General features: G+C 36.2%; 3 protein-coding genes and 1 long non-coding RNA gene across 53 annotated transcripts in view; 2 read left to right on the top strand and 2 right to left on the bottom strand.

The window, feature by feature from the left end:
• Positions 1–10,636, bottom strand: part of LOC110843338 (Down syndrome cell adhesion molecule-like protein Dscam2) — a 42,811-nt gene extending 32,175 nt beyond the window's left edge. For 33 of the 50 annotated variants that reach the window (XM_035848609.1, XM_035848606.1, XM_035848600.1 and 30 more), the window contains exons 1-11: positions 10,495–10,636; positions 8,996–9,558; positions 6,747–6,817; positions 6,560–6,682; positions 5,215–5,259; positions 5,050–5,143; positions 1,928–1,997; positions 1,767–1,867; positions 1,196–1,240; positions 1,035–1,068; positions 842–912 (exon numbers count right to left, since the gene is read on the bottom strand). In XM_035848609.1, the coding sequence (XP_035704502.1) occupies positions 842–912; positions 1,035–1,068; positions 1,196–1,240; positions 1,767–1,867; positions 1,928–1,997; positions 5,050–5,143; positions 5,215–5,259; positions 6,560–6,682; positions 6,747–6,817; positions 8,996–9,074 (733 nt within the window). In that variant the 5' untranslated portion in view covers positions 9,075–9,558; positions 10,495–10,636. Of the gene's footprint in view, positions 1–841; positions 913–1,034; positions 1,069–1,195; positions 1,241–1,394; positions 1,554–1,766; positions 1,868–1,927; positions 1,998–2,145; positions 2,314–2,493; positions 2,583–2,649; positions 2,720–3,161; positions 3,330–3,528; positions 3,694–3,875; positions 4,041–4,240; positions 4,400–4,566; positions 4,726–5,049; positions 5,144–5,214; positions 5,260–6,559; positions 6,683–6,746; positions 6,818–8,995; positions 9,559–10,494 lie in introns of all 50 variants that reach the window. The other 17 variants (XM_035848575.1, XM_035848615.1, XM_035848614.1 and 14 more) reach the window with 8 other exon arrangements.
• Positions 1,085–1,778, top strand: LOC110844704. Its single transcript, XR_002547452.2, has 3 exons — positions 1,085–1,255; positions 1,381–1,472; positions 1,542–1,778. It is a non-coding gene; the product is annotated as an uncharacterized LOC110844704 (long non-coding RNA).
• Positions 10,637–10,671: 35 nt separating the features above from the next.
• Positions 10,672–12,601, top strand: LOC110844702. The gene is made up of 5 exons (XM_022090972.2): positions 10,672–11,230; positions 11,335–11,434; positions 11,508–11,612; positions 11,729–11,892; positions 11,986–12,601. Exons 1-5 carry the CDS (start codon positions 10,937–10,939, stop codon positions 12,064–12,066), a joined length of 744 nt encoding a protein of 247 aa, XP_021946664.1. The 5' UTR covers positions 10,672–10,936; the 3' UTR covers positions 12,067–12,601.
• Positions 12,602–12,609: 8 nt separating this feature from the next.
• On the bottom strand, positions 12,610–17,494 carry LOC118434242 (leucine-rich repeat-containing protein 9-like). Its single transcript, XM_035847187.1, has 17 exons — positions 17,447–17,494; positions 17,229–17,384; positions 17,089–17,169; positions 16,934–17,026; positions 16,689–16,843; positions 16,134–16,575; positions 15,855–16,022; positions 15,475–15,776; positions 15,154–15,367; positions 14,939–15,055; positions 14,623–14,800; positions 14,318–14,536; positions 13,891–14,171; positions 13,747–13,804; positions 13,473–13,665; positions 13,080–13,372; positions 12,610–12,988 (listed from the first exon to the last, which is right to left on the bottom strand). Exons 1-17 carry the CDS (start codon positions 17,492–17,494, stop codon positions 12,642–12,644), a joined length of 3,345 nt encoding a protein of 1,114 aa, XP_035703080.1. The 3' UTR covers positions 12,610–12,641.
• Positions 17,495–19,397: the final 1,903 nt, after the last annotated feature.

Genomic DNA, 19,397 nt, shown 5'->3' with positions numbered 1-19,397 from the left:
AAAGTGACAGAATTAATATTTGGAGGAGCCCGAGCTGTGAATGTGAAATTTTTTTAATCTCCTGAATGAGGTGCAAAATGGGGTTAACAATAAGTAACGGTAACATATTTATGAACGCATGAAATACTGATAGTTTTATTGTCGAATTGCAAATGAAGATAAAAATACGCAGTGTCCACCGCTTTATGTAATGTATATAGACTTGATGTGTTTGACTAACAATGATACCCAAAAATATGCATTAAATATTCAAATCGAAAAGCATTTGTTGTGTTACTAAGACGTAGGTCACATGCAATCTCTGAATTTACGGGAATCTTGGGGAAACACCGGCTCTATTATTCGAGGTTCGTTTGCATTTATGTAATTACTCTTCACAGCCATCAGTATTATAAGGGAGACTATGATTCCGATATTTACACAAATGCGTATTGACTTGAATTAAAGTATTAAATATGTTAAGTTTAATAAGTTTGTAATGTACTTAATGAAACTTGTCTGTTTCTTGTTTTTTTTAAATTTACGAATGAAAAGTCACTCAAATCACTTCCCGTCTCCCAACATTCTCAGGCTTCGGGCCGCCCCTCTCAAATGAAGCTGGTCTCAATCATTTTAATTTAATAATCAAAGATTTTCGATTTAATAGTGCCAAGATATTTTGCCAGACCAGATTCATTGGATCAATCGTCACAGCCCAAACGGCAACCGAGAAATGGCTTTCACTTCATTTTATTTGTTTGAAATATTTAGAAATTTTTATTTTTATTACAATTAAGACCTTTCTACATTACCAAAGCCATTTCTCGGTTTCAATATAGAATTAATAATTTAAATATCGAACCTGTGATGACCAGTTTACCAGCAGACGCGCTAAGGCGAGTTTCTCCAGTAAGTCGGTGCTTGGTTTGGCATCTACATATAGCCATGATAAATAAGTAGAAATCATTAAATATCAACTAATAACTTTTTCTTAATTTTTATCGTTGACTTATGTATAACTGTGCATTTACATAAACATGCATATTTACTGTTACCTGTATTCCTTAAAACCATCCTCAGGCCGAACATCTTTAATATACAACACAATTTTATCTCACTCATTGATTACTTTGGCTCCATTTGAGTTTGAACAAGGAATTGTAAAATTTTGTTTTGATTTAATAATTATAAGTTATAAAATAGATTAAAATGTTACCTTTAATATGCAACTCCCCAGAGGGCAACACGACAAATTTTCCATCTTAATAAATTACAGGTAAATATTAGTGTTCAACTCAATCTGTGTTAAGAGTAAAATAATAAATGTGAAAGAACAATCGGCATGGCGGGTGTACTCAAAGGTCACAAAGGGTCAGTTTAACATTTGAATTGTGTAAAAAGTTTGCAGTACCAACCAAAGCTATTCTGTGGAGTAAATTCAGTGCCGGAATTAAACCAAGAGACAACATGTACGAAGTCTGCGACAAAAGAAGGTAATTTGCAGCCAATGATCACATTATTCGCTCGAATAACGTATTCGTTCTCCGCTTCACTTTCATAAGGTTGAGCGACAACTGAAATACACAAGGAAACAAAAAAAACTGGGTCAGAAATATTGTAGCAGAAACTATCCAGAAACGGAAAAGAAGTGATCGTTACTATATTATTACTTATTTATGACCGCTAATAAATCTGTCCTGACAGAATATACTATTTTCCATACACATGCCATGACCAAGTGTTCCTTCTAAATTGCTTAGTTTGAATGGCAAAATTAAATGACCAACCCTCAAAAACTCCACGATTGTCTAATTTGTAAACATTTCCATCAGAATCATGCCAAGAAACCACATCCAAATAATCAGCAATGAATGATGGAATTTTGCACCTAATATAAATTTCATAGTTTGATATCTTTATAAATTTTGCACCTAATATGTATTTTCACCTAATCGTCGCCGAGTTTCCTTTAATTATGTACTCTTGGTCACCGTGAGTGTCATAGACTTGGGTCACAACTACAGATAAAAATAAATACCGCAAAAAATATATACTCTAATTTTAAAGTCATCATTTCCTCATATGCAATATATGTACGTGTGTATGACCCTTTAGACTCGAACACTCGCCATGTACATAGTTCCATATTTGAAGAATTAAATATACCATCAAATCTTTTAGATTCTGCAGAATAAGTGTTTCCGTCGTTATCCATCCATGCAACAACTTCTAAAAAGTCGGCCATGAATGATGGGATTTTGCAACGTAATATGCCTGCATTTCCGCGTATGATGTCTTCTTGGTCTCCATAAGTGTTGTAGTTTTGCTTAACAACTGGACAAAAGTTAAAAACGGTTATGCAAGTAATAATGACAGTTATGCATCTTTGGAAGTTTGACTGCAATATACATATTTATGTATTTATATGTACTTAGTAGTGACCCGCCATATCTGATGTATTATCCTGACACATTTATTTTGTTTGAAAACAATCATGTGTAAATGTATGTATACCCCTTGCACCCATTTCATAGACTTGGTCTGTAGAATCAATCCAACTGATTACAGAAACGTAATCACTAACAAAAGCAGGAATACTGCACCTGAATATTTCATCAATTTTATGTTTACATTCTAAACTTTACTTTAAATCAAATAATCTTGTATCACTTGAGTGCTGCGTTATTTCCACGTATGACATATTCCGATATTATTTCCGTTGCGTAGGATTGGGCCACCACTGAAATTAATCATCATGAATAACTTACAGTTTCTTACACTGATACAATTTCCATTACATTGACCTCAAATCTTGCCATTTGTGCAATACATGCATATTTTGCCACGTGTATTTGTCGTAAAATTATACAAATGGTTCATCATCTGTGCATGGCTCACTTAGAATTTAACATCTTCTGCAACTTTTACCCAAGATGCCCAAATACGTCAAATGGAATGCTAAAGGACATGTTATCAGCATTTTATCATTTTCAATTGCAAAAGTAAAAGGTGACCAACCAGTTCCTGACACCTACATGCGTACGTTGCATACAGAGGTATGCCTAATAAGATGAGGAATCATCACCACACCCACCCGCCCGCCCGCCATTGTCGTCAATTACATTTTAGTATCGTTTCACATTTATTATTTGTCATTTAAATAATAACGTCAACCGACTAACCATCTGGGCTTTTCGCAGAATAAGAATATGAATTCCCATCCCCATCAACCCATGCAACTATATGAAGAAAATCAGCTACAAAAGATGGCAATTCACAACGGAGGATCGCAAAATTCCCTCTTATCACGTAAAGGTTGTGCACTTCAGTGGCATAAAATTGGGCGACGGCTATAAGTAATTAATGGTCATTAAATGTATTTAGTAATTTGTATAAAAATCAAGTTGAAGTAAATATCTATATTGTAAAGAAAACAATCGTGTTTAAAAACGATGAAAAAATATTTGAGTAGTGACTCGACGAACACCCACCATGATGAACCGACATTTCTTTCTATTTTATTATGGTAATGCTGAACATTTGTCTAACCAAATTTATTGTCGGCCATTGTGAATGAAGTTCCATCAGAATCAAGCCAAGATGAAACACTCACAAAATCACTGGTAAATGCGGGAATGTTGCACCGGAACGTAACACAATTGTTTCGGATTACATGTTCATTGTTCACTTCCACAATAAAGTGTTGGGACACCACTACATAAATACGTAAATACATGATATAAATGTTGAATAAAAGAATATATCTATGTACATATGTATCAGTATCGATGGTTGTGTAATAATGAATTAAGAATTATCATTTATGCTGATTTGTAACCCGGTAAACCCACCATATCCGATGATCTATACAATTATGTATGCAAATGGTATCTAACCGAAATTTTTTGGATTGTACATAAAAGTTTCTCCTGTTGTAGTGTGCCATTCTGTCACAGATAAGAAATCTGCAACGTACGAAGGCAACTGACACTTGAGAATCACGTTATTTCCACGAATAGAATGTTCCTTGATTGGGTCCACTTCGTAAAATTGCGAAACAACTATAAATTAAACCCAATACATGTCGTGTGAGGTTACTGAAATCATAATGAAATTACGGAGCGTGATTCGCAATTAAACTAAAGAATGTTTGTATATATACATTTACTACCGAAAATATACTAAATAACTTTGGGCTTTTATTGATGTAACCCTGGTCCGATTATTCCTTCATCTTTTGCACAATCTATATATTTTTTACCGTATTTATCATTTTTATGAATTGGAAAATCGTCCTCAAACCAGGAGTCTATATCCAAGAAATCTCCAACATAGGTCGGCGTCAAACATTTAAATATTGCAGAATTTTGTCGAATCACATCTTCATCGTATACTTTAGCTGAATATGGCTGATTCACCACTATGATATGGAGAAAGCAACAAAGAATTATATAAATAATAAATATGGTGATCTTAGATATTATTGTATGACATTATTTTAAGAGTTCTGCCTACTAGTATTTAATGACTGTTTCCTTTTCTACACACCCTTTCATTCCGATTATTCCCCCTGACATTGCTTATTACCATAAACGTCACTCTTTTCGATGGGAACATCATCCTGGAACCATGCATTCACTGTGACAAAGTCTGACACAAATGGGGGAAGGTTGCATTTCATGGTCGCAGGATTAGCACGTATCACATGCTCTTCCCAGACGTTTGCAATGTACGGCTGACTGACAACTTTGGGACACAAGATCAAGATTCATATTTAATGTCATTAATGGGTATCCCAGCATGTATTGTTTAATTGCAAAATTATGAAGTTAAAGATGATAGGACATAAATATCTATATACATATTATGTATATCTTCTATCTATATGTACCTCCTCCTTAAGTACTGTATGTTGTTAATTTCCACCCTGTACAATACTTTCAATTCTTAATCTAGTTTATGATTTTTTTTGTTCGTCATAAGTACGTAAGATGTTTGCTTAGGATTAGTTAGATTTACCATTTCTTGAACAATGTGTTCCCGAATGGAAAATAATAGGGATCATAATACCTGCACGAACGTGGACATCGCGAGAGTGGATAGTGCCGATGGAATTGCGGGCGAGACAGATATAAGTTGCACTGTGAACTTCTTGTCGATAGTCCTGCGAGCACAGACAAAAAATTGTAAGATTTTATATGTTGTGACATATTTTTACATATAGCGTTCACTTACTTCAGCACGGAAAGGTGGAAACACCAGTGCTCCAGAAGCCAACACCTATAATAAACCGGACAAGTATGTAGGCATTGTTAAATAATTTCATAGTGCTAATTGAAGTTAAATCGGAAACGATATATTGATGGGAAGTTAAAATTACATGGCACATTACTTTCGAACCCGTAGTGCGTAAAACACATCCAATGTTTATTTAGCAAAAGGATCATTGCGTGTTCATCAATTCATAAATTTTATAATCGTATACATACGTAAGCGCATACATACGGATTATGTCTATATTAATTATATTATGCTGTAAATCGTGCGGTATTTAATTTTCATGCAATTTTAAGCAGCCATGAAAATTATGGAATACGTAGTTGAATAACTTGCATACACGACGTATGTATATTATACATAGTGTATCGTATCAGCAACAATATAGTTCAACATACTATGTTTCTCGGGATGAAAGAAAATCCAATCATTTAAAGGGAGCGACCCAAACAGCAAAAAATGCATCCTTCCTTTCGTTAAACGAGAAATCTTGAGAAATTGTGAGTAACGACGACGGCTCGACAGCTGCAATATCATGCCATGTGCCTCACTGCATCAGAGACTTGAGACGAGGAGATCAACAAGTTGTTCATTGAAGAAGCAAAAGGGTCGTAGTCGTGATCGTCTGTGGAACTCAACCAGTGCCAGGTGTGCTGCATTTCTTAGGATTAGTTGGTGGAGTAAGCCTTACTCGGAGGGCAGATGTGTTCCCTATGAGGCCAAGTGAAGCTATTTTTTTGCCTGAAGGTCTCCTTCTTACCCTTCTTCCTGTGCCATTGGACACTTCCAGACTCTCACTTATAATATAATACTACCCTTATTTTTTTGTCTCTGGATAACAAAATGACTCATTAGACGGTTCATCCGGTCAACTTTTGGGCGTGGGTTTTAAATTCATTCAGGGCTCTTCCAGTTTTCCATGGACATGATACGCATTCAAGTTTGCTGAATAATAAATCTGTGACAAGTGTCCATCGCCCGTGAAATTATGTGCATCTGTATGTACTTACTTATAAGCTTGTTACCCAGCACGTTTCATTTTGCATGGTTTATTATTAGAGCAAAGGGTAAAAGCGAAACAACGTTTCATAATTTAAGACGACACAAATATCGTGTAGTATAAGTTAAATAAAAATACAACCACTACTTAATTCCAGATTTTCTCTATAAATGCATTGGATGTGCATATGTATACATTCTCTCGAGATTCTCTTTCATGCTAAATTACCCCAGCGTAGAATCCATGTTAGTTTTCCATGCAACTGCATTTTTCATGATATTAATGCAACCGTAATGTAATTACCTGTCGTAGTCCGGGAACATCTCCCACGGCCGTTCCATCTCCACGAAGCCAAATAATTTCTGGCTGGGGCGTGCCGCGTGATTGGCACGGTATTTCGGCTCCCGTCGAGTTAGAAAAGTCCACCTGGGTCCAACCAAGAGATAACATGAAGAAAACATTAACTTATTCGCAATTTGGGCTTCCTTACTTTGGATGGGGGCTCCTTCACAAAAACAGGGCCACCCTCCTCATCCGCGTTACTTCCAGTGTTTGCCAGTGCTAAAAATCAAATAAGAGAATGAATATTGAAAATAATTGTGTACATATGCTTAATTCGTCATATGTAAATACATGCATATATTTATGTGCATAAATGTCAAATGATTCAATTTTTTACATTTATGTAAATCCATTCCAATTTAATGGGTTGATTCTATGGTTGATTCTATTAATGTAAAAACTGCACCCATTTAAGTCGTCAAGCTTGTTCCGTAAAAAACTAAAACACTCCAAAAGCAGAGTTTGCATAAATATCAATGATGTGACTGACATTCACCATGTATGCATATACTTACTTAGGATTAGTGATGGGCCAAACCAAGTAACACAAATGAGGGATACTTTTGAAGAATTTTAAACGTAGCAAAGTAGAGTGCTGGCAAACCAAGCGATATTTCCCAACGCTTTACCATTTCAGTCTTAAAACCTTTCTTATACTCAAAAAGGAGGGAGTTCAGTTCAGAAATAGATAGATAAACGCAGAGCAGAATAATGATGCATGGCTTGTAGCACGTGCAGCAGAATGAAACCTTGTCCTATGTAACTAAATGCCTATGAATACAAGTGATCGTGACTCCTTGAATTGAATAATTAAGCATATTATAAACTGATTCAAATGTTAGTGAATCATCATGAAAGCATTACTGAATCTAGCCAAATGATGTGTGATTTCTTACTTATAATTTTTGCAATGTATTAAGTAAAACATGCTCCCTTTGTGTTTATGCTTGTGCTTTGCATATTCCAGAAATCGAAAACTGTTTCACTGACCGAGGATGAGAAAGCTGTGCTGACTGACTACCATAAAATTATACTTCCTTTCCCACACCCATGTCATTACAGAAAGGGGTGTTCAGCATGAATGACATGGGAAACTATACACATGCATAATGTGTATATACTCTTCTGCATGTATTTACTCTGGAAATTAGGCAGGTCCTGCTTTTCTGGCTGCCCACTTTCCTTTTATTGAAGGCTTGGAGTCGTCTACCCTCTTGTATGTATGCACAAGTTGACTGGCCAAATCTGGATCTCGCTGGAGGTTATAAAAATTCGAAATTGGAAACAAAGAAACGATCCAACCATCTGTTATTTTTGTCGTACTCACACTGTACATATGTACCGACGCGATTGAGGGAGGGGAGAAAAAAAGCGTTTCTAACATGATATGGCAAATATACATAGTTTAAACTGAAGTCTGAATGCTTAAATCCAACTCACAAATATGTTTACGAAAAATGGGACATAAACTCAATTTTGAATTGATTAAGTTCATATCCTGTCTTTTTTTATAGTAGCGCATCCCATTCATCCGTTTATGCATCCATAATCTAGTTTCTGTTGTTTTGCTTTAAGCCAATGCTATGAGAAGGAAAGGGATTCAACTTCAAAATTCCATAAATTTTGCATTTAAAAATATTACATTTTGCGAGTTGGTCTATTTAGGAGTTTTTACTACTCTGCAAATTGAATTATTTTGAGAAAAATATTTCTCCATCTCCGCAATCTACTAATTTCCTGTGTTTCATGGATGTCATTGACTCATTCATAAACGTGCTCAGATATAATGAAGGTTTCATACATATTCCAAGTTTCAGCAGACTATCGAATTCCAATGCAATACATACGCATAATCTGTGTCTCAAATCTGTACAATAAAATAAATGGAGAAAGAGACGCTATATTTTGACATTCACGTGAAAAATGTCTCAAACTGTGCCGGTGTCACAGTTATTTGGCATTGTTTCGTGTTTACTAACCTTTCGACGCACCACAAACGATAAGTTTAACAACATGTGCCATGTGCCGTGATTGGAAAACTGCCATGCACTTCATGCAGCCGATTTGTTTCCTCTAATTTCGCTATATGTATGTACGTCGAGTCCTCTAATCCACGCAGAACAAATATTTTGCAAACTCCGAGACCTTTGTGCGGATACATCAAGCAAGATTGCAATATTACGCTCTTATTGCATGCATTTTCATTGCCCGGTATGGGTTATTGCACTTGGTTTGGTGCGTATAGACCAGTATGATCTCCCGGATGAAAATGCCAGGAAATCTGGCAAGAATTTCCAACCCGCTCCGGGTACATGCCCCGGTTCCCTATTTTCTAAAAACTATTTTGCCTCGGTGCGTGCATATGTAGGAACAACTTCCTTATAGTGTTTCACTTACCCGAATCGATATTCAATGCTAGGAGGGCAACGACACTGCCCACAACAAGACACAGGATCTCCAACTTTAAATGTCCCATGATTGATTACGATTACGAAGATTGACTCAAATTAATGAGCAGACGTTAACAATATGCACCACTGACTGATGCTATATGATGATTAATAACTCTTCATTCCAGGAACGTCACAATTCAAAAAAGAATTTTGAAATTGGGAATTATGAGATGATGATTTTCCGTCCTGGAAGTCGATTTTTTAACACTATTTTTAATTACGCAGAATATTAATATTTTTAAACGGATTTTGCGAACTAGATAGCACACGACAAATCACGACACTGAAACACACTGACACTGATTTTAATTAATATGTAAAACTTCGCGGAAAACTTAATTATTTTTTACAGAAATTTTTCAGGAAACTTTTTAGAAAATGACGAGATGACGACGACGAGTCTGAGTAAATTCGATGAGGTTGTTCAAGCGTCGAAATGACTGACGGCAAGAGTTGCCCGAAGAAAGTGGAAAGAACTTGTTCCACACACGTCCGACAGACTTTAAACTACATAAAACAATAAACAAATCATCAATGAGTTCATTTCATTTACAAGATAATAATGTAACAAGAGATGAGTCAGACAGCCAAAGTCGGTTTAAAATGTTTCCTTTCTTATAATTCTGACGAAGAGATGCAATGAGTAACTTATTTCCGTTTTACGAATTATATACTCCAACTTTCTTAATTAGACCAATTTTGCATTAGTCTCAAATTAAAGAAATAGAGTAAATATAATAGTAGATTAATTTTACGCTGGCAAGATAACAGATGATCAAACAGAATTAATTAGTCAAAGTTGATTTTGTGCAGTGTATAATATTGTATGTTGTAGTGAGCCTTTAGAATAAATCTGCTATCACATGTTCTTTGTTTGGTCAAATCAATTAATAGTAATTATTATTTATTTGACCATGCTAAAATTACAGATCATGCATCAAATCAAATCATACATAAGGTGCTAGACAAATCCAATTCAAGTGTGTGGTTAAATCAAGTTTATTTCAAAAGCAAGCAAAACAAGCAAAATTTAATTATAAATCAGGCAAATTAATACACAAACTAAGTAAAATAATGAAAATTACATCAACGCAGCCATGAAACATTCACAGCACAAAATTGTGATTAAAGCAAATCACCGCACAACAACAAAAACTGAATGTGTCGGTAATTACATAACACTCCACGTGCAACGACCGACAACCTAGTATTTTCACCGGTAATTAGCATAACAACGAATGAATGAGTGACCAAGTATAGCTTCACTTAAAGTTAACACCGCCTCAACGGCATGATGATAATGCATGAGTATTAAATAAAACTAAATCCTTTGTAATTCGTGGTATCATTGAGGAAGCTTCGTTGTATAGGAAAGTGTAATCTGGTCGGTCGGACAACAATTTACCACAACTCTAATAAAGCACAAACAGTTTATATTATTACCCTTTTTAGTATTGAATGGTTAGATAGTAGAGGAAAGTTGAGTTGATTGACAATTTTGTTTAGGAGAAGAGTTGAATGAATTACACAAGCCGGAGGAGAGACTCTCGTAAAAAGTCTCACCTGGCAGCCACACTTCGAAACACAGACTGACAAAGTCTACGACTAGTACCCAAACAAATCTCTGACTCATTCACTCGCACAAAATTTTCTCACTATTATTGTGCACCAACGAATATCACTTTTGCCGAAAGAAACACAGGAAATTCGTATTCGTGTCCGGGAAGACGGAGAGCTGATATATGGAGGAAAACAAAAGTCTTTGTTTTGATTCGTGTGAAGACTTAATTAAATTTGTGCTTATAATTTCCACTAGTTTTACTATAATTTAAAAGAATAAGACGACTTATTTGTGAATCTCAGCAGAGTAAAGTAATTTGGGGCGATGGACAAAGGCAACAAGAGGACGACCAAGAGGCGGTCAAGATACTCAAGGACGAGAATTTACAAGAATGCGAAACACAATTGGGACGACGAATATGTCGATATCACGTCGGAAGATAATATGACGATGAGTGGGTCAGACGACTGTGCATTAAATATCACCAAAGAATTACACAATTTGGCAGCAGTAATGCAAAATGTTCCTCTTGGAGGAGATATTGACTTGTGCCCTAGTGGATCAATTCGACAGAGAAGGTTAAATAAATTAGCGGATGATATCCAGTTTGTGAATCAGGTAGGTGTATATGGGATTCAAACTGCATTCTATATACAACTTTGTAGATTCAAATTAATAGTTAAATATTATTTATAACTCATAATAATTTATGCTTTCTATAGCTGGCAAGTTCCGACTCTGATATCAGTTTAGATTTGGATGAACTTGACGATCCTGGTAGGATTCAAAATACAGCTCGAATAGAAAAATTTTCCACTTTGAGTAAGTTGCATATTATTATGGCATATGTATTAATAATGGGTTGTTTTAAGGCTTATTTTGTATGTTATTATAGGACGAAAGTTTGAAAGGTCCCAGGGTTTAGTGGAAAGCAGAAACAGTAAAACGTGGACTGAAGAACTGATAACGAGTAGTGAAAAGTTTACAAATAAATATAATGGTAGGTTCATATATATATATATATATACGTTATTGTCTCATTTGCCAATTATTACTAGGTATTTTATTGAAAGGATTCGTTCTGGTTAAATTAATATGGTGATTATTGAATTGCAGAAATAGAAAATAGGACTATGCCCATCAGAAAAGATTTGGAAGACTTTGGCAAAGAGAAAGTAATCGTTGATAAAAATTGTACCATAACTCCTTGCGTACAATTAGATGTTAAAATTTCTGAGAAAGTGTGCACAAGTGAGACGAAAAAATTAACAAAGTTGAAGGTATTAATATAACAAGAGCACTACTCGTAATTGTCAATTATTCTAGGTTTTATTTGTTTATGTGTGTTGTAACTTATTGATTATCAATTTCAGGAGGATCTGTTCTCCAATTTCTCCTTCCATCTCATTAATGACAAACCCTATAATGCAGTTAGTAAATTATCCAAAAAGTAGTTACAGTTTTAAATATAAACATCCTTAGCAATTGTTTGTTTGCTTTGAAACTTTACCTTACCCAAAGTCTATTCGCGCATTTTATAATAATATAACTAAATATTTCTCAACGACTTATTTTTAGTATATGCAATTATGCAAAGGCGTATCCCTTTATTTCATTCATATCGTGTAGACAAACAGATATACTTTTTACTCGCTATTTGTAAGTCTATTGTGGTATGCGATTGGTAGAGTTTTTATTTTTAATCCCCCGTCCGGTATATAGCCTGGAGGAAGTTCGTCTATGTCGTCCCAATCGTCCGAAGCTTCGTCCGTTTCAATTTTTATACACTTGCTGCACTCTTGTAACATTTTTAATTTCAGAATATTAACTCCATCAAGTTTTTGCAGCCGAGGGAGTTCTGCAATGACCCCTTTCCAATAGTCTGACTTGCAACTGGGATTTCCTAAAAGCGTTAACTCTTGTAATTTCAATTTTCCTAGTCGACTTATGTCTGTTAAACTCTGTAAATAAACAAGTTAACCTCTTGTATTCACAAAATGTACATAACAGTGCTTATAATTAAAAATTGTCATACATACACAAGAAGGATAATGATGAACACATTTTCTATGTTATTGATCGATTCTCTCACCTGAATTCTGTTGTATCCAATGTGCAAGGCTGATAGGTTATGCAAATTTGAAAGTCTAGGCAATACTGATATTCGATTATGTTCCAGGTGCAAATTTTTTAGCGAGTTGCAACCCTTCATGGATGAGAAGGGGATGTGAGTGATGTGATTGTTGTCTAGTACAAGTGCCTTCAACGTGGACAAGCTGTCCAATCCTTCAAAACCTTTGATTTTATTGCAGTTTAATATCACTGTCCGTAGAGTTGGGAGTGCATGAAGATGTAGGTTTTCTATTGACGATATTGCTATATAGTAGAAGCATTGATAAAACCACAATTTTAAATAAAGCACGATTCTACCAATTCTACTGGTGTTGGATGCATTATCGATCTTTACCATTATGTGATAACACAAGAACTTCCAAGTTGGGGAATAGCGTCTTTTGAATATCTTGTCTGACCATGACACCTCCTAACTGCGTTGCGATAGTTCCATTCCCACCATCTCCTCTGATAAGCGACTGGTGATGTTTCTGCGACATAGACCTGGGCAATGAAGTTTTAGAGGACTCCACACTAGCCGAATTCTTGATCGCACCCCCTTGAGCCTCCAACATTTTCTCAAAACAGCAAGGGCAAGGATCTCCCAAGGATTTTATCCGATTATTACTAACGCATAGTACACGCAATCTGCACAAGAACATATATATACATACAATATGCTAATAACTACATACTTAATGCATATATTTATAACATCAGTATTTATACAATAAATTGAACGTGATACTTTAAGAGAACTGATAATCCGGCCAAAGTATGCAAACAGTTTCCCGTTAGATCGAGACTCAATAAATTTGGAAGGCTGTGAGATGGAAATTCGACTTTGTGCAGGTCACAATGTGGAAGAGAAAGTTCAGTCAAACTATTCCAGTTTTGTGGTCCCAAGCTCGTTTCCAACCAGTCATGCGACATAATTCCTCCTATATTGTTAATTAATTAATTAATTAATTAACCATCATACAGTATACGCATACAAAACATCAAATGTTGATTATCATCACCTTTATTCCCAACTGCTTTCATTGTATTCCACAAATATAATCCAACGCCATCCAGGATCTACGAATAGAATTTCGAACTTTGGTTTTATTTTTGAAAATATCGTACTTATGTATTTTAATGTGTGTGCATGTTTTCTTTGTTACCTGAACGGTCAAATTTGATCGGACATATATTGAATATTCTGGATGGGTAGCAATGGGTGTTCTAGATGCATCCAGTGACATTAATTCTTTCAAATACTTTAGTGGTTGTAAAACATCAAAGTTGCAAGGAATTGGGTTTCCACTAATTTGGAGATGTTCCAAATTCGGACATGAAAATCCCAGCGCATCCAAGTCACTGAGCTGATTATTAGACATATTTATGATTCTTAAGTTTGGAAACAACCCATTTCCCATCCATCCCAGATTTGTGACTGCATTTTCTTTGTGAAAGAATCAAAGTAACTTGTTAATTTTTGACTTTCAACTACATATTCCAAAGATGGAATCCACGGAATGATGGAATCTTTCCACATGAAAAACCTGTGGCACAATGTAATTGTGGTGGTCATTATCCTGACCTTCGTACCTTGCAGGTCAAGTTGCACCAGAAATGATCTCCATTCGGCGTTTTGCACAATGGAGCTTGTGAATAGGGAGGAGGATGTAATGTAGTTATTCGAAAGGTTCAACAGCACCCCGATCCGATTTGAGGAAATGGTTTCCTTCTGGTGGGGGAAGGGTGGAAGGAAGTCGAGGTTTGAAGCACATTGTCCACTATAGTCCATGCTTGTTACATTGTCTCCCACTGTGAAGATGAACCATAGTGCATGTCATTGTCATATTTAGATAAATGCACGCCTTATCAAGTAAAGTTTTTAACTGGCAATGTACCCCATGTAAATTTCAAGACTTCTTTACTAAAGTTTGCATTTATGCATGATAGTTCAAGGGAGGTGGAAATGGGACATTTTGAGGGTGGATGAAACGGTGCGACCCAAGCATCCACGCGTTGAAGGTATGGAAGGTAACCATTCGCCAGCACTGGAATGTGACCATAATCCCGAACATCCTATTCATAAATAATGCAGAAAATATAAATTAAAGAGCATCAGATGGTACGTATTTGGACAATACTAACAAGTATTATCTAGATATTATTTGTATGTGTGCAAATATGTATTACATACATGCGTCGTTATTTAAATACCTGAAAAGGATTAGGCAAGATTTCCAGCACTTGTAATTTGCTACAAGCCCAAGCTAAAGTATTGAGATTTGAGTGAAAAAATCGCAAAGAATTCCATCCGGTTTTTAATTCCTTTAGCTAGAAGTAAATTAAGCATGACATGTAGTCTGACTCTGAATTGAGTACCTAAATGTGCAATGTCTTTCTTATTTTCTTAGCATGTTATGGATGCATACCTGGGGCAGTTTATGAAGGCCTGATAAAGTTGTTAAATTGTTATAGGAAAGATTTAACTTTTTCAGGCTAATCATTCCTTCAAGTCCAACGGCTAGACCAAGCCGATTAGCCGACAGGTCAAGCGAGGTAACGGTATCCAGTATGTTTGGCCCCAAGAACTTGGTAACGCTCAAAAGCTCTGCACCATTTCTTGTTGGTTTGATCAAAGGATCTCTGTGCATCATACAATTCAAGTAATCATTTCATGCATTGCGTGATTGATTTAAGTTAACGTGTAAGCATGCACATAAATATTTAGTGGTAAAAATTAAATATCTAACGTATGTTTAGTGGAGAGAAGCAATAATTTTGTGACGGCAGTCAAATCCGCCTTGACACCATCATGGGTTCGATGTAAATAATACGGCACATTTCTTCTGCTTTGGGCAGCCCCCAAATCCACGATGCGATTGGAAATGACTTCCAACATTTTAGAGACGCCTAAAGTGACGTCACTATCATCTGCAACACTCTCATACCAATTGCCTTTCTTGTCGTTGGGAATATGAGAAATGTACACAATGTATGCTGGAGAATAGCAGAGAGGTCTTCGGAGTGCAAATATCATGCAATCTTCATTGTGCTGTTATACATAAAAATGTAAAATATCTAATATAAGACTGCAAATGGTGAATAATATGTAATAAACATTTCTATTTACACTGGTCATTAAACAATCGTTCGATTTTCCAACAGAAATAAGACACTCTTCCAAAACTTTCACCACAAAGAGTATCGAGTGAGAAGCGTCTTTCGGTGATTTTGCCTGGTTTGTCTGTGAGTAATTTAATTGAGTTGCAGTCCAAATACAGTTTGTGAGTCGTACTTCCTACGTGAAAGAAAAAGAATACATAATAATGAATACACATATAATAAATAATAGATAAATAAAATTTATACATGACGCAGACTTGTATAAATTAAATACTAATTGTGGTACCTTAAAGTACCTAGACTTTTCAAACAACAAGTTATGAAAGTACTGGAGTGGATCCTTATTATGTTTCACAGTGCCACATGCACCACTTCCCGTGACAAGAAATAAAAGGAGAGGTTGGGATCGCTCGGGAAGACCAGGAACAGATTCAGGATAGGAAAACAATGGGGGTGGTGGTTTATAATTTGGATCCACGTAGGTCGGAACGACTCGAATCGGTTGTATCGAAGGGGGCCCATAAAATGGCTGACCACTTAGTAAATGCTGGATATCAAGTGAGGTGGCTAAAGCCACGGGGTCTTCTTCCAGGGGTGGTGGTGGTATAAATTTAGGTTCATTTTTTCGGGCATAATTGTCTTCAAAAATTTTCTCCATTCCAGCCTCAGCACCTCTATCTTGAATTACTATAATGGTCTCTAATTTGAGCAATGTGTTGCGTGGCCATCTGCAGAGGACAGCAAAAATTCATATCACACAAGTTCGTACGGGAATTAAATTTCTCTGTACTTTACATACAATATAATTTATAAGCTGGGATTAAATTGTACCATTACTCACTGCTTTTTACAGGATAGTGCACTAATTAATTGGTGCATAGTGTCACGAAAATCGTCCTCATCTTTGGAAGAGTCAAGATCAGTCACTGATTGAGAAATGTAAGCTCGAATTGTTCCAAATGACTTGAATTCCAACCATTTTGTCCACTCATCCATCTGAGAAAATAATTTCAAATTACTGTACTACAATTCCATGCGTAAAGTTATACCCATGTTCCATGAAAATAAAATATGTACACGTATTACCTGTTGTTCCCATCGGCTGATTCTGAGGAGAGACTCGATTCGTCTAAGAACTACCCTTGTCCATTGTTTCAGGTGGCTTAATCTTGTGTGAATCTTTAAAATGTACAAAATACTGAATTTCATAGGTGAATAAATTTTGGCAAGCATAAAATCACCTTTGACACATCAAGCATAAGTTGGTCCTGCATCTTTGAAAACATTGGGAGTCCATTCATTTGATAATCGGCTTGCAGGCACTAAAATTAGCAGACAAATATATTTTTTTACAGAAATACTATAATTCATGTTGCTGTACCTTGGCAGAAAATGTGGCTAAATCAGCAATACGGTCGCCTAAACTTTCCAACTGCTTAAATGCAACTTGGACAACCGCTTTTCGCCTTGCTGTATAAGAGCTTCCACAAGTCACCGAATCCGCATAGTAGTAGAGACACTTATGGCTGATAGTAAGCTGGTTATTCAAGAAATGTTTTAGTTGGAAATTTATCACCCATATGCACACTTTTTACTGACCTGGAGTTCTTTACGTTCTGCATCCGTTACGGGTTTTCCATTAAGCATTTGCACATATCGCAGTCGATTCACGAGGAAGGACCTACTCTCGCATATTGAAGCTACTGGACATTTCCCATAACTTGGGTCTATCAAATAAAATTCTTTGACGGTTGGAACCACATTTAGATTTTCCACATCCTGGACTGTGCACAATGGATTTCCAGAAACGTTAAGGTTTTGAAGGCAACTGCATTTATAGAGATCCTCAGCCTCTAAGCATGTAATTTGATTGTTTGCAACATTCAGCTCTGCCAATTGCAGCATTCCGAAGGTTAAAAACTGGAAATAAATTACTGAAATTATTTATTGAAAGTTTTCATAAAAACAGAATTTAACAATGTATTTTATACATTGAGAGAGGTCAACTTATTATTTGAGAGCCATAAAACACGAAGGTTTTCAAAGTGAAGGGCTTCAATAGTAGAAATTTCTCCACCAAACAGGTACAGACGCTGAAGAAGTTTCAAGTTCCTGAAATCTTGCCATCTTAAATCCTAAAACGAAAAAGTACTATATATCAGTACATACATAATTACGAACCTTCATATTTCCAGCAATGGTCACTATTAGGTTTATGTGCTCACACTTATATTGCAATTCGTTATCCAAGCTTCATGCAGCTTTTTAAAATTATTCAGCCCTTTAAAACTTGTCAATGGATGACCAACCAAACATAATTTCTTGACTGCACAGGGATCCACCGTTGAAGAGAGAGGATTTGGAATAGCTTCAAATTCTTCTCTGTCGTCGTCCAGTTTTGTTGGTTCCACGTTTTTTAGCAGGATATCATTATTATCTTCTACGACTTTTGTGCAGTTCATTAGTTCTTCTCCTTCCTCGTTAACTAGGCCTTCGACTTCATCGTCATCAGTTGTTTCGTACTCTTTATCGCTGTCAATTTCTTTCTCGACATCCTCTGCCAACTCTTCATTATTCTTCACAGCGAAATTTTTATATTGCTGGAGTCGTGCGGCCTTGCTGTACTTTTTGATATGATAGCATGGAAAAGTTTCCAAACAATCGTCAATCGGTGGGACCGAGACAGGACGAGAGAGTTCAAATATTGACATTTTCCTGAGGTTGACTACGTCATCCGAGTCCAATGATTTTTGTGGAACATCAGACGCATTATTAGCTTGGAGGTGCTGTTGAACCCCATCGTGAGACATTAGGGGACTCTTATCCGTATTTCCATTTCCTTCATCATCCACCACGTTATTGTCCGAACCCTGTGGCTTTCCGGACAGAGAGTTACAAAACGTCCCAAAGTTAGTGAGATTGCCGAAGAATATTTCAATACTTCTGTTGGAGGAATCTTCTGGTTTTTGGCGATGTTGAGGTGGTTCAGTAATTCCCTCTGTGACACCATCCTTTACATGATGACGATTTCGAAGATAATTTTGAAGTGAGCCAGGTTTACTACTAGAAAAGCGGGATGTTGTTAAAACGTTGGCCAGACTTTTATCGCCAGCTCCACCCCTTTCGATTTGAGAGGCATTGATATTTTGGAGATTAGCTTCTGAATCCGAGTCGGAGGTATCATCAGCAATGATGAGAGATTTGAATAAATGGCGTGGCTGGGATTTTAGAATAGGACGAGGTGAGGACGAGTCTGACCGTGACCTGGAGGGAGAACCCCTCTCTTCCTCCTCAGAGTCCATTTGGATAAAGTTGATCAATTTATGAGTTTCATTTTTACTAACGTTTCAAAGATATTAATCAGCCAATTTCTTCAAGTATAATATTTAAATAGTTGGATGGCATGAATAAAGTTACTGAAGGTTTGTCTGTCTGGCTGACTTGAATTCATGTCAAGGGACGCTTTCTCGATACCATTTGTGTATCATGGTAACGTGGTTAAAATATTATTACTATTTATCTCAAGGCTGAATCATGACTGCAATTGTCT

The sequence above is a fragment of the Folsomia candida genome, unplaced genomic scaffold, assembly GCF_002217175.1.
Source record: "Folsomia candida strain VU population unplaced genomic scaffold, ASM221717v1 Fcan01_Sc002, whole genome shotgun sequence".
Lineage (NCBI taxonomy): Eukaryota > Metazoa > Arthropoda > Collembola > Entomobryomorpha > Isotomidae > Folsomia > Folsomia candida.
This window is presented reverse-complemented; position numbering and strand designations above follow the sequence as displayed.